The 15,798-nt window shown below is 43.4% G+C and overlaps 1 protein-coding gene across 1 annotated transcript in view; it reads right to left on the bottom strand.

Moving 5' to 3' along the window:
• Nucleotides 1-673: 673 nt before the first annotated feature.
• LOC113123745 (ly6/PLAUR domain-containing protein 1-like) overlaps nt 674-15,798 on the bottom strand; it is a 28,915-nt gene continuing 13,790 nt past the window's right edge. Inside the window, exon 3 of the mRNA XM_026296000.1 lies at nt 674-915. Within this exon, the coding sequence (XP_026151785.1) occupies nt 674-915 (242 nt within the window). The remainder of the gene's footprint in view (nt 916-15,798) is intronic.

Genomic DNA, 15,798 nt, shown 5'->3' with positions numbered 1-15,798 from the left:
TTATGTTAGTGGATGGTACAGAGCTGTCACTGAAATGATGTTGTACCTGTGAGGGGCTGTATATATGTTTAATGTAATCATTGTCATATACTTTCATCGCTGTCATTTTTAATGACTTTGCTTTTTTCCTATACTCATTAAACAATATTACTGTCACTTAGTCTTTTTCAGTTCATAAATATACTCTGAACTTGGTGATTGTTAAATGTTTTCATGCAGAATAAATCAGTTATTTATTCTGGTGCTTTTTTCCTGTGGCTCAGGGAATAAATGATGAATCTAAACTTATGAATCTTTCTTGCATTATGCTTCATTTGACCTTGTAGTGAGAATTGAGATGAAAGGGGATGAGCCACTTGCTGTTCAATGAAGAGTTAGAAGCTGTCATCCACAGCACTGTCCTCCACCTCACCTTACTCAGCTCGCTGTGCTGCTACGCTAGGATCCTGTTTGTGATGTGACATGTGATAAAAGTTCTCATTGCTGTGTAGTTATTAAACTACAACTAAAAACTGGAGGCAAGGTGTGACAAAAGCAGGGGAGCAAATAAAGCAAATACTATGCACTCATAGAATATACATTTCAAAGTACTGTGTCCCAACTTACACAGTTCCGGCCCCTGTCTCCATTGTCATTAGTAGAACATTATCAATACCCATCTTAACTCAGTGTGTCAGCACAGGGTGGAGCACAGTAGAAAGAGGATGTAGAGAGAGAACACAGGGAGTTGTGGTGAGGCCAGGGTAATTGCAGTGGATGACTGGGGTCGTTTCTTCTGGCGTGGTCCATTACACAGTGGTGTGTTACAGCAGGTGATGCACACTGAGTTGAGTTTGCCAGTGCAGAACTGCTGGTAGCCAGAAGAAGCAATAAGACAAGCTCCTGATGAAGCACAGGATTTACGGTAGTATATCCCTGAAATAGGACAGAAACGGATGCATTAGGTCGATGATTACAGGATTAGATGATGTAAGTGTGTGTTGGTGTATGTGAGAGAGGAAGAACAAAGACAAAAGCTGTCGGATGGTTGTTTGTAATTGAAGATAAATAGGATCTATTCTTTCACCAAGGGGATTTCAATTTAAAGGGAAACTTCATTTTCAACATCTCTTTGGGCTAATGTAGCTAAGTCATTATGCTGAGCTGTCTTCTGTGCCTGTAAAACACTCCCGCTTCAGAAGATATGCATATAATTGTCACTTCTTGCATTCAGTGTGGTACAATTAGTCCACAAAAGAGTAAAAATACAGCCGTTAATTCTTGCTTTAATTCTCAGTGGGCATTACTTCTCTTTTCACTTGGAACCACAGTGAGTTTCAGTTTAATTTACAGTATGGACTCAGTATGGGCACAATTAAAGCTTTGAACTATATCAGCTGAAGAGCATTAAATAACCAGCCAGGATCCAATAAAATGCACTCCAACCTGATAATAATGATAAAATCTGATGTTCACAGACACAGGTGACCTGGTCTGGATAGTGAGATACATTAGAACCTTCAGTTATGGCCCACAACAACATCTGTTCCTATTATGGTGCAATTTTCTGTAATTAGCTGGGGCATTTTACTCTTCAGACACTTCAATACAGTATGCAGCAGTTTTAGTTTCTGATGTGATCCTTACACATTCGCTGGTAAACAGTTGGTAAGATCATTTCTGTACACCCATCTGTCCCTATGGAATGATCCATTTTTTGTTGAATAAAAATTTTAAGATTGACAGACTCCTGACCTATCCTTTTTACAGTGAATCTGTGCAGAAAGGAAAGGTGGTGGGTGAAAGTAAAACCCCAGAGCGCTTTAAAACTATATTTAGAGCCATTTCAGTGACTGCATTCAATTTTCAAAGCTCCTGTGAAAGCATCCATCTCAGAAAAGTTGACTTATCTCCACCAGCTTTAATCCACATCACAATGCAGTTTGTTTAGAGAGACTGGAAATTTAAAGGAAGACTATGAGCTGTGACCAATTTAAGTGGCAATATCATTTTTTCCTATTTTCCCTATAAAGCATTGATTTACTGGAAAAAGCTGTTGGAACATGTCACAGTTGTTTGTGAGATCACTGGAGGGAGGCTTTAACATTTGGCTGACATTTAATCTCAAAGAAACTTAGATATGAGCACATGAACTTCCAATAACCCTTGTAATGTTTCACTCCTGTCCCCACCTGAGCACAACTGATTCACACATAGTAACATCTAGTGAACTACATCCATCCATCCAGCCATCCATTATCTTTACCTAAATATCATCCATCCATTATCTATACCTATACTTGTTCCTAGTTAGGGTCACATGGATCTGCTGGAGCCTATCCCAGCTCTCTTTGGGTGGAAGGCAGGGGTACACCCTGGACAGGTCACCAGTCCATCACAGGGCCACATAGAGACAAACAACCTCACACACTCACACTCACTCCTATGGGCAATTTAGAGTCACCAATCAACCTGACATACATGTTTTTGGACTGTGGAAGGAAACCGAAGAAGGCGTAATGGGCGGTGCACTTATTGCCACTACTTACTGGGGAAGTTCAGGCAGTGGCAGTAACACGGGGAGACTTTGCTGTCCTTCACCGAGCCATACTGGACAGGATGGGGTTCTCGTCGGAGGACTATTACCAGGACGCACTGGGACCAACCGGCAGACCGTTTGTGTATGCCCAGCGCCTGAGAGATGCCGGGACTCGGTGGCTGAATCCAGGCGAGAGCAAGGGGGAGCAGGACATGCGGTGGTCTGTGAGCAGTTCATTGCCGGCAACGCCGGACTGGCACCACTGGCTGAAATCCCTGGGGGTGGCTATCACATTGGCCAAGGACTTCCTGGATGTCCACCCCCCACGGAAACCTGAAACGGAACGACCCGGCACGATGCTTTCCCGCTTCAGGGACACCACCACCACTGGCCGTAGCTAGCCGGACCGACCTCACAGCTAACCCTCTTCTCTCTCCCCAGCCGAGTCATCTGGCGATGGCCGTTCCCCCCGCTCAGACAGCTCCTCAAATGCAAATGGAGTGTTGGCGGTGTGGGTGACCTGGCCACCTATGATGGGATTGCCCGCTAATGGAGGTGGGACAAGTGGTCCGGGCGGTCAGCATGGCAGCCTCCTCCTCCGATCCGGCAGGGACGTACAGCATACCGATAAGGATGAAAGGGGGTACATACCAGGCCATAGTGGATTCGGGCTGCTCGCAGACCTTAATCCACCAGAAGCTGGTTCGACCCGGAGCACTGGTAGAGACGCAATGGGTGAAAACAAGGTGTGTACATGGGGACATTCACAAATATATGGTGATACCAGTGGAAATTAGATACAGGGGAAAAAACCATAGATTTAAGGCAGCGGTTAGTACCGGCCTTACACACCCTCTAATTCTGGGGACTGATTGGCCACTGTTCAACAAACTGGTAGAACTCTGTGTGGGGGTGTGTTCACAACAGGTAGACATAGGAGGGGTGGGCACTGCGCTTCATGGTGACACAAGGTTGTCCGGGGAGTGCAGAAGGGAGGGGGAATGGGGGGGCCTTCCCCCTCGAGCAATCCTGGGATGACACTCTACGCTCAGCATTTGACCAAGTGATAAAAAGTGATGGTCACATGGTGCGCCCTGAAGCACACGTTTCTATTATTAGGGATAGGCTGTATAGGGTGAGTCGTGACGCTCAAACAAATTCTGAGAGCACCCAATTGGTGGTGGCAAAGAGCCGACAGGAAGTGGTTTTCCAGTCACATGGGGTATTCAAAAAATGCTCCACCGGATTATGGACCGATTCTATTGGCCAGGCATTCAGGAGGACATGCCCGACATGTCAGCTGGTCAATCCAGCGGCCTTTTCGAGAGCGCCCCTGCAGCCACTTCCACTAGTGGAGCTGCTGTTCGAGCCTGGCGGAATGGACTTAATCGGGACATTCCACTGGAGCGCACAAGGGTACCGGTTTGTGTTAGTCTTCGTGGACTACGCAACCAGGTATCACGAGGCAGTGCCATTGCGCAGCATTTTGGCGAAGAGCATTGCACAGCCTCTGTTTCAGGTCATCTCCCCTGTCGGGATCCCAAAAGAGATCCTGACGGACCAGGGCACGTCGTTCATGTCCTGCACACTCAGGAAACTTTAAGAGTTATTGGGTATCAGTTCTGTTCGGACTAGTGTATACCACCCCCAAACAGACGGGCTAATGGAACGGACAAACAAAACCCTGAAATCCACGTAACGTAATTGGGATAAATGGCTGGACCCTCTGCTGTTTGCAGTGCGGGAGGTATGCCAGGCCTCTCCCTTTGAACTACTGTTTGGATGAAAAACCGCGTGGTGTTTTGGACCTTATTAAGAAAAGCTGGGAGAATGGTCCAAGCACCAGCAAAATACATCTTGGACCTGAGAGCAAAACTCCATTCACTCAGACAATTATCACACTCTGGGACGTCATAAACGCCTATATGACAGAGGGGCGAAGCTATGGCAATTTACACCGGGAGATAAGGTGTTTGTATTACTCCCTTCCTGTAGCTCTAAATTACTCGCCAAGCATCCTTTACGCTCACACGGTGAGTGGGGGACGTCAACTATAAGGTATTGCGGTCCAACAGGGGCGGGGCGACCCAGATTTACCACCTCAACCTCCTGAAAACATGGAGAGAGGCGGTGCCTGCGTCTATAGTGAGCGTGGTACATGAGAGAGATGAGCTGGGGCCGGAAGTTCCAAAAACCACCAATCCCTCTCCGACGGCCATCTCTCGCCCTCCCAGAGAGCAGATGTGGCCCACTTGCAGGAGCATTTTGGTGATGTGTTCTCCCCCCTGTCGGGCTTCACGAACCTCATTCACCATCATGTAGACACAACCCCGGGCTGTACATTGCGATCACAGCTCTACAGATGCCGGTACACAAACAAAAAACGGCTACTGACAGATTCCCTTATCGCTAGAGTCCAGGGAAAAAAACATTCACGCCCCACTCCAATGGCTCCACCGCACCCGGATCACCCGTTGATATCTGGCTTTGCAGCCCTTTAAGTTCACGGTTCTCTCGCTCGCGGGGAGAGGGGAGTTGGCATGGCCGGTGGGCTCCCCGGCCTAAGTTGGGCGGTGGGAGTATGTGGTAGTGGGGTGTGTTCGCTGCAAGAATGCAGGGGGAGCTGAGGGGCAGCGGCTGGGGCATGGGGAAATTGGGCTCAGCTGGGGCAGATTAAGTTTAATGACAGGCCTCTTCATATAGGAGGAAGCATGAGGCAGACGTGGTGGGATCTGATAGAGATGGAGCGAGATGACACAGCAGCTGGACCCACGATTCTGCTGGAAAGCAGGCCACAGAACATTAAAATAAAAGGACGTTAAACCCCTGACATTGTGGGCGAACCTGCTTAGTAGCAGCGATGTGCTGCAGCGAGGTACCTGGAGAAAACCCACGCAAGAGAACGCGGAGAACATACAAACTCCACATAGAAAGGTCCCTGAGAGGTTGCTGTGAGGCAACCGTGCTAACCACCAAGCCACCGTGCTGCTCAGTGAACTACATATTCGTCTAAATTGTGCATCCTCCCATGTCTTATACACTGCAAATATTAGTGGAGGTCCCAGAAGGTGTTGAGTAATCCATTGGAAACTGTGAAATTTCTCATCTCATCTTCTTATCTCTAATTTTACCTGTCGAGCTGTTATGGCTGACACTTGAGATCGTTCTCAGTTTTTATTCACACCCTAAAATCACCACTGATATCATGAAGACAGCTTAAGAGGAAATATACCAAATACATGAAGGAACACAAAGTCAGAAAATTACGTGGTTGTAAATGGCTACATTTGTTGGTTTTTACTGCAAGCAATAAATGGAAAATAGCAAGAGCTGATATGTGTTATCAGCTGAGGTTTAGTAAAAGTGGGAAATGAGAATACTTTTTCTCTTCTCAGGACCTCATCACATTATAGTCTATATATTTTGAAGCTGAGAGTGCCTCTTGATTCTTGTTTTTTATGACCTCATTCTGTGTCTTACGATTAAAAAGATGTGCTTATGTGTTACCAGTCAGTCACTCATGCTGTACCATGGTGCTGTATGACCATTACTCAAGTACAAGTAAAACTTTTATATAGCCTACTGAAGTTTGTTCTCTGAGTCTATTTGTTGAAAGAATTTACCTAACAGTTATCATACTAGGTGAACTTTTACATATCTTTCACACATTTTCAGTAAATTGAGGTCAATTGTTAGACTCTCTTCAGACATTCTCAAATTACACATATGGTGTAGAATTTACAGCCCTGGTCTGGGTGACATTGTTCTCCTGTCCCTCTTCAACTCTTGACACTTCAGCAATTTACAATACACATACTGCAGCAGTTTTTCGCACTTCAATTTCATTGGAAATTTTAACTGCTTTCATTGCTACATTTATACTAAACTGATCATTTAAATGTGGCTGTGTGTAACGTGAAAGATTTAGCGACATCTAGCAGTGAGATTGCAGAAGGCAACTATCTGAGCACCCTCCTATTCCAGGCACGAGGAGTGGTACAGTAGCCATGACCTTTAAAACAAAATGTGATTCCCTGTCTAGAGCCAGTGTTTGGTTTGTCCATTCTGGGCTACTCTAGAAACATGGCATCACAACATGGAAAGTGGACCAGCTCCCCATGTGGATTTAAAGGGCTCATTCTGAGAATCAACAGTTGGTATTTTCTGGTGATTACACATTAAGGACAGCATATTTGTGAATACTATTTTCCATTTCTGATAACAGATCTTTCCAAACATCACACAATGAAACTTTAAGAGTTTTAAGGCCCTAATCTTAAATTGACAGTTCACCTGTTTTTCATCTTTATACTCACATTTCAACATTTTATTTCAGTGTTCAGCCTGTACAAATCAGTGGATTCAATTTCAGCTCTAACACCTTAGCTCAGTACACTGCTTCTTTTTTGTTATAGTGAGATATTTATGTTTCTGGTATGGACTTTTATTTTGGTTTCCTGGTTTGTGACCTGCTGGGTTTTGACTTTGGGTAGCTTTCTGTTTCATTATTTGGATTAGTTTCAACTGCGTTGGATTAACCTTGGTCGCCAACGTATATATACCTACCAATTTCTTTTAGCTTTTTCATCCAATGCATTGGACAGGTCACTTACATTACTTACTTACATTTTAACTCGGTTTGTAGCTACTTTCAACACTTTCTCTATCACTCCAGTGTTTTCATACCAACACCAAAGTTTTAATTATACACAGTGATTACACTTAAATTTCTACTGCTTTTGGCTCCTACACTTGAAAAAGACTTCAAACCTTTTCAGTGCTTCAGTAACAAATGATGCTTCAACTTTGTGCAGAGCTTAAGTGTAAACTGCAGCTCCCATTAAACATTTCATATACAAACTACCAACATGTTAGACATATACTCTTGTAATATTAAACATGAATGCATTTTTAAAGTTCCTTTTAGACTGATTGTGGTTAGTTCTAATTTATTAAGTTATTTTTCTGTTCCTGCAATATGCTTTAGTTAATTTTTTTTATCACAAACACACTGTATTGCTACAGAGGAGACTAGTAATAATGTAAATGAGGATAACATCCATCCATCCATCCATTATCTATACCCCCGTATTCCTGTTTAGGGTCACAGAGATCTGTTGGACCCTATCCCAGTTTTCTTTGGGTGAAAGGTAGGGGTACACCCTGGACAGGATGAGGATAATAGTTATACTGTTTATATATATATATATGATTGGATAGCTCAGTGGTTAAAGATCAAAGGATCGGGGGTTTGAATCCCAACCAGGGCATCACCAGTGTGGGCCCTTAGGCAAGGTCCTTAATGCTACTAGCCTACCTCATTACAAATGAGCGATAGAAATAGAGGAGTCACACTGGCTCAGACGTCGCCCGGGTCAACAAGGTCCGCATCAGGTGCTAGGGGACCTGGGCAACCTGATGAGAAATGGGCTACTGGAACACGAGGGCTGAGAATAGAGAACTGTGGGAATGCTACTACATGAGTAACCCCAGTGATAGGGGTTACATGAAGAGGATGTGGGACCTATGGAAACTTCGAAACCCACCATCTAGACTAGGGCCAAAATAACTAGTAGCTCAATGTTCCAACATCCGCAAATGCTAACTGCTATCACAACTGGAGATCGAAGAGATACAATACAAATGCTACGGCAAGGGGGAGCCAGGACGCAAGGTCAGGGGGGAAACAATACCATCCCCACCCAAGATTGGGTAACAAGCCCCATTAAAAGAGAGTGAAGATTGTGAGTAAGATGGACACTTGGAACCTCTGTAGCCGGTTACCAAGAATAAGTGATGTGCCCTCTGAAAGTTTACTAGAAGATGTGAATGCAGCATTACAAACAATCCCTACTGTGACCATCACTGAGACCACACCACCACCAAGGAGCAGTACCCTGCATGGAGAAGGAGGTTAGAGTCAAAAATAAGGGCAACACAGAGAGAAGTTAGCCAACTATCAGAACTACAGAGAAGTGGGATGAAGTTGGGTAAGAAGTACAACAAGCTGTCCATACCAGAGGCCCTGGAGACTGCCAAACAACAACTCACAGTCCTGGCCATACGCCTGAAGAGGTACACCAGAGAAATAGAAGCAAGGAGAATAAACAGGATGTTCTCCACTGGACCGTCTAAAGTGTACTCTCAGTGGCAGGGTAGTAACATGAGAAGGACTCCGGTAGAGGACCCGAGATTGAGGAAGACACACAACCACCCATAGGGGTGAGAAGGGAATTTTTTTTTTTTAGTTATAGTTATAATAATAGAATAGTTATGTAATATTCTGTCTTTAATAAAAAGAGCTTAATCACATAATTCATGTAGAAGTTTTAACCAGTGAAAAGCAGATAGTATGGAGCCTTTATGTTGCTTGAGTCTGTCTAAAACAAAGGAGGAAAGGCTGCAGAGAGTGCATGTGCTCAAGCAGCCTGATGCCAGTTACATTCTATTTTAATGACCTGTCAGGAAACTTAAGAAAACAAGCACGATACACTGAAAAAATGCAAAGAATGATACACACACACACTGTTAGGACTTTGTGTCCTGCACGTGGGTCCTCACCTCTCCTTCATCACACCAACACACCAAACAGGTTTATTTCCTGGATAGGTTAGTAATCCTACTAACAAACAAAGCTACCTGGGATTAACCTGGGGGCAGGAGGAACCAAGGCACCAAAATAAAGGACAAACAGGAAACAGAAACCTAGGGTCATAACACACACACACACACACACACACACACATATCTAATCATTTGTGGATATGCAGGGGCAATGTTGTAATTTATTTGTATGCTTAAAAAATATTGTCTATACAGTCAATAACTCCTTCACAGTGTACCCTAAAAATGACAACTGTATTAAAATGCTTCTTTCACAGCACATACACAGACAGACTGGAGCTGTTGCAGCAGATAAATGTGTGGAGCTCAGCGATTTATCTGCAATGCAAACTGCAAACTGTGGGAAGGGGCTGAAGCAACATCTCAGCTGTTCAGTCGCTCTCAGTAACTCTGGAGAACTTCTCAGTGGAGTTCAGACAGCTCTACTGATGTCTGTTCATTTTAGTTATTGCAGATTTTCAGACATTTGGATTCATGGGAAAAATGGGGAGACACAGTCAAAGTCTGTAACAGATCAGAGATTCTTTGAAACTGACCAAATAGATTATTGTGTAATTGTCTAACACTTGATTCTTCACTTTAAGATAATGCATTTCCAGTAAAAGTATTCTAATCGAATGTCAGGGCAAATGCATGTTATATTTGCATGTGCCCTAATTATGAGAAAGGTGGATATATGCAAGACACACCTGTTAAGCAAATATAACCACAATGACGCTCAGACGGCACAACAGGAAAGTACTCCATTTCTAATGTTTGAAGTGCTTGCATGGATTCCATTTATTTCATGGATGGGTATTCTAAGATTGAGCACTTCAGGCTAATTTATTCTGTTCAGTTAAATTATGAAAAAAAAACATGAAATTTATTAGCAACCACACTGCACAGAGAGGCATTTTTAGATACTTACATATCTACATTGAGAAACTTTGCCTTCAAAACTACATTTCAAACAAAATGAAGCCATCTCTGAAACGGTGGTTCTTCATAGAGCATATGGAACATATGATTAGAAAACATGATTCATTTCTTTTGTTGTATTGTAAAGTATTGTTGGTAACTGTTGACTGCACTGTCCTTGCCGTGAACAGATTCTAATACTGAGTAGCGTATCTACCTAAAGTAGGTCGGATATGCATCAGTCTACTCTATAAGGTTTATTATCCATCTACATCAAACTGACTAAGCAGTGAAATTAGGTGTCAGTTGTTAGATGAGCCAACATAAAGTTCTGTCTCATTGGTGCGCAGCCCTCTGGGCTATCTCTATGGGCTATCTCGCGCCTGTGCACTGAAGAGAAATTAATTTACGCTCGGCGGTTCGGGCGAGCTCTTCTTTTCTTCAGCCTAAGCACCGAGAACAAGATTTTCGAACGACATGATCTCAGCAGACTGCGGCGTCACCAGAATCTGCGGCGAGTGTGGTACTGGCTCCATCTTCTGGGACGACCTGCACCCCTGCTGCATGGGCTGCATGGGAGCGGAACACGCCAGCAGAGCCCTCGGCGCCAGAGGGGATACTAGGTTGTCATACACAGGAAGACGTTGCTGTTGCTCTCCGGGTAAGCGAATCACTTTTGTCTTGCAAGCGTGTCGTGTTGTGTGTGTTGTATAGTTCGTCTACAGACTAGCTATAGTTTAACACACCTAAAAACTAAAAACCAACTAAACTCTAAACAAAACTGCTACATTCCGGTACTAGTCAAGTACCTTTCTATTTTGACCAGTATTTATTGCTATTTCCTGACTTAGCGCTCGTTAGCCTACCGGTTAGCTTAGCTAGCTAGTTAGCTTAGCTAACATGGCCTCTCCCTCTATCTCTCTTTCTTGCTCGGTGTGCCACATGTTTAGTTGTTCCTCTGCCTCCTTTAGCGATAATGATACCTGTAATAAGTGTAAGGTTCTGTTAGCCTTGGAGGCGAGGATCACTGATTTGGAAGCGCGGCTCCGCACCTTCGAACAAAAGCCAGCTAGCCTAGCCCCGTTAGCTGGTGTGGAGCCACCGAGCTCAGGGTCTGTTAGCGGTCCAAGGGCAGCTCCGGAGCAGCCCGGAGAATTAGCCTGGGTGACGGTCCGACGGAAACGTACTCCTAAGCAGAAGCCCACGGCTCATCACCTGCCTGTTCACGTTTCTAATAGATTTTCCCCGCTCAGCGACACACCTGCTGAGAAACCGACTCTGATAATTGGCGATTCCATAGTCAGGAACGTTGCTGGCTAAGGCTAATCGTAAATATGGAAAAATTGTTATTCACGTCGGCAGCAATGACAGCGGATTACGCCAATCGGAGGTCACTAAAATTAATGTTGAGTTGGTGTGTAACTTTGCTAAATGAATGTCGGACTCCGTAGTTTTCTCTGGACCCCTCCCCAATCTGACCAGCGATGACATGTTTAGCCGCATGTCGTCGTTCCGTCGCTGGCTGTCTAGGTGGTGTCCAGCAAACGATGTGGGCTTCATAGACAATTGGGCCACTTTCTGGGGAAAACCCGGTCTGATAGCGAGAGACGGCATCCATCCCACTTTGAATGGTGCAGCTCTCATCTCTAGAAATTTGGCCGAGTTTATTAGCCGACCTAAAGCCTGACAATCCAGGGTGGGGACCGGGATTCAATTCAATTTATTTGTATAGCGCCAAATCACAATACAAATCATCTCAAGACACTTTACAAAAACTAAAACTAAAAACCCAACAATTCCCTTATGAGCAAGCACTTGGTGACAGTGGAGAGGAAAAACTCCCTTTAACGGAAGAAAAAACCTCCAGCAGAACCGGGCTCAGTTTGGGCGGCCATCTGCCTCGACCGGTTGGGGTGAGTGGATAGAGCAGAGAGAAAAGAACGGCAACAATAAACAACAAATAGACACTGCAGGTTGGTGGGGCCAGTAACTGCACATCAGCGATAAACAGCTCCAGGACCAGGGACACCTGCAGAAGGTACAGAGAGAATAGAGAGAGAGGGAGAGAGCACAAACTCGGGGAGAGAGAGAGCACAAGGTTAGTAACATTCAATGGTGGAATATACATGAGGTGGGAGGAGGAGGAGGGGGGGTTAGGGTAGGGGAGCTCAGTGCACCGATGGTCCTCGGGCAGTCTAGGCCTATAGCAGCATAACTAAGGGATGGTTCAGGGTTGCCTGAAGCCAGCCCTAACTATATGCTTTGTCAAAGAGGAAGGTTTTAAGTCTAGCCTTAAAAGTATAGAGAGTGTCTGCCTCCTGAACCCAGGCTGGGAGCTGGTTCCATAGGAGAGGAGCTTGATAACTAAAGGCTCTGCCTCCCATTCTGCTTTTGGAAACTCTGGGAACCACAAGTAGCCCTGCACTCTGAGAGCGAAGTGGTCTATTGGGATAATATGGTACTATGAGGTCTTTGAGGTATGAAGGAGCTTGATTATGAAGGGATTTGTATGTGAGAAGAAGGATTTTAAATTCTATTCTATATTTTACAGGGAGCCAATGAAGAGAAGCCAATATAGGAGAAATATGATCTCTCTTGCTAGTTCCTGTCAGGACTCTGGCTGCGGTATTCTGGATTAATTGGAGGCTTTTTATGGAGATATTGGGACATCCAGATAGTAATGAGTTACAGTAATCTAGCCTTGAGGTAACAAATGCATAGACTAGTTTTTCTGCATCATTTTGAGACAGGATGTTCCTAATTTTGGAAATGTTGCGCAGGTGAAAGAATGCAGTTCTAGAGATTTGTTTTATGTGTGAGTTAAAGGACATGTCCTGGTCAAAAATAACTCCAAGGTTTTTTACAGTAGTGCTAGAGGCCAGGGCTATGCCATCTAGAGTAGCTATAATTTGAGAAAAGTTATTTCTGAGATTTTTTGGCCCAAATATAATGATTTCTGTTTTCTCCGAGTTTAAAAGTAAAAAGTTACTGGTCATCCAGGCTTTTATGTCAGTTAGACAGGCTTGAAGTCTGGTTAACTGGTTTGTGTTAACAGGGTTTAATAGATAGATATAACTGAGTGTCATCTGCATAGCAGTGGTAATTAATAGAGTGCTTCCTAATGACATATCCTAAAGGAAGCATGTACAGGGTGAACAGAATCGATCCTAGCACGGAGCCTTGTGCAACTCCATAACTAACTTTTGTTCGTGTGGAAGGTTCATCATGGACATGAACAAACTGGAATCTGTCCGATAAATAGGATTGGAACCACTTTAACGCTGTTCCTCTGATACCAATCACATGCTCCAGTCTCTGTAATAAGATGTTGTGATCAATGGTGTTGAATGCTGCACTAAGGTCTAGGAGGACAAGTATAGAAACAAGTCCATTATCTGAGGCTAAGAGAAGATTGTTGGTAACTTTCAACAGTGCTGTTTCTGTACTATGATGTGCTCTAAATCCTGATTGAAAATCTTCAAATAGTTCATTCCTGTGTAAGTGGTCTGATAGCTGCTTAGCAACAGCTTTTTCCAGGATTTTAGAAATAAATGGCAGGTTGGATATTGGTCTATAATTAGCCAAGACTCCTGGATCAAGACTAGGCTTTTTGAGTAAAGGTTTGATTACTGCAGTCTTAAAGGCCTGTGGTACGTAGCCTGATACTAGCGATAAATTTACCAAGTCCAATAAAGATGAGTTCATTAATGGCAGGGTGCCTTTAAGCAGTGTAGTCGGGATGGGGTCTAAGAGACACGTTGATGATTTCGATGAAGCAACTACTGATGTAAATTCAGAGAGATCTATGGGAGAGAAGCAGTCTTAACATAACTGAGGTCCTACAGATGATTCAACAGCTACTGTAGTAGAAGATTCATTTATTGTAAGTATAGGAAGCATCTGCTGAATTTTATCTCTAATAGTTGTGATTTTATTTGTAAAGAAACTCATATAGAGACTGTGTCTGCCCCTCGAACATATAAATCAAATAAATCAGAAGTTAACAGCAGAGGAGTTATTCATAAGAACTTAATAAAAATTAAGACCACTCCTCTTATTGAACAGAAAAACAGAACTGTCAAATGTGGATTAATAAATATCAGGTCCCTTTCATCTAAATCTTTGTTAGTAAATGATTTGATAACTGATCACCAAATTGACCTACTTTATCTTACTGAAACCTGGTTACAGCAGGATGAATATGTCAGTCTGAATGAATCAACCCCCCTCAGTCATAAAAATTATCATGTTCCTTGAAGCACAGGTCGAGGTGGAGGAGTAGCTGCAATCTTCCACTCAAACTTATTAAACTTTCATCCTCAGAACAGTTATAACTCATTTGAGAGCCTCACTCTTAGTCTCTCACATCCAAACTGGAAAACACAAAAACCAGTTCTACTTGTCATTGTGTACCGTCCACCTGTCCCTTACTCAGAGTTTTTAACTGAATTTCCAGACTTCCTGTCTGATTTAGTGCTTAGTTCAGATAAAGTCATTATAGTGGGAGATTTTAACATTCATGTAGATGTTGAAAATAACAGCCTCAGCATTGCATTTAATTCTATATTAGATTCAATTGGTTTCATTCAAAACGTTAATAAACCCACCCACTGTTTCAATCACACCCTTGATTTTGTTCTGACCTATGGCATCGAAATTGAACATCTAATAGTTTTTCCCCCAAATCCTGTTTTGTCAGATCATTCTTTAATAACTTTTGAATTTAAAATGATGGATCATGCAGCGTTTGGAAGAAAATTCCACTACAGCAGATGTTTATCCGACAACGCTGTTAATAAATATAAGAAAATGATTCCATCTTTATTTGCATCTATGCCAAGTATAAACATAGTGGAGGGCAGCTGCTTCAATCCCACTCCCTACCAAATTGATCATGTTGTTGACAGCGCTGTAACCTCACTGCGTGAAACGCTTGATTCTGTGGCCCCTCTGAAAAGGAAGTTAGTGAATCAGAGAAGACTAGCCCCATGGTATAATTTACATATTCGTACCTTAAAGCAGGCATCACGAAGGCTGGAAAGGAAGTGGCGTTCCACAAACTTAGAGGAAATTTTTCTAGCCTGGAAAAACAGTCTACTAACATATAAAAAATCTCTCCGTAAAGCCAGAACTGCATACTATTCATCACTAATAGAGGAAAATAAGAACAATCCCAGGTTTCTTTTCAGCACTGTAGCCAGGCTGACAAAAAGTCACAGCTCTGTTGAGCCCAGTGTTCCCTTAGCTCTCAGCAGTGATGACTTTATGAGTTTCTTTACAAATAAAATCACAACTGTTAGAGATTAAAGTGATGCTTCCTATACCTGCAATAAATGAATCTTCTACTATAGTAGCTCTTGAATCATCTGTAGGACCTCAGTTATGTTTAGACTGCTTGTCTCCCATAGATCTCTCTGAATTTACATCAGTAGTTGTTTCATCAAAATCATCAACGTGTCTCTTAGACCAGTGATTCTTAACCATGGGGCAGCGGCCCATTCTTGGGCCCCGAGCGCCAAATAGTGGGCTGCAAAAAACTTTCAGTTCTGCACCAGTGGGCCGCGGGACTACAATGCAGCTTCCCACCACTTGGTGGCAGTGAGTTGTCAGCCAACACGCTTCAATAAGCAGCAGCAGAAGAAGTCAGTTCCAAACTTTTGGCTGAAGATATGGAGAAGTTTTTAAAACTAAAAAATGTAGATGAAAGTGGTGCCAACCCCTCTTCAAAGGCTAAATTTGTGCGCAAGTACAACCCT

This window comes from Mastacembelus armatus, chromosome 21 (assembly GCF_900324485.2).
Source record: "Mastacembelus armatus chromosome 21, fMasArm1.2, whole genome shotgun sequence".
In the NCBI taxonomy this organism is placed as follows: domain Eukaryota; kingdom Metazoa; phylum Chordata; class Actinopteri; order Synbranchiformes; family Mastacembelidae; genus Mastacembelus; species Mastacembelus armatus.
The sequence above is the reverse complement of the archived record's forward strand: the minus strand, read 5'-3'. Positions and strand labels throughout refer to the sequence as shown.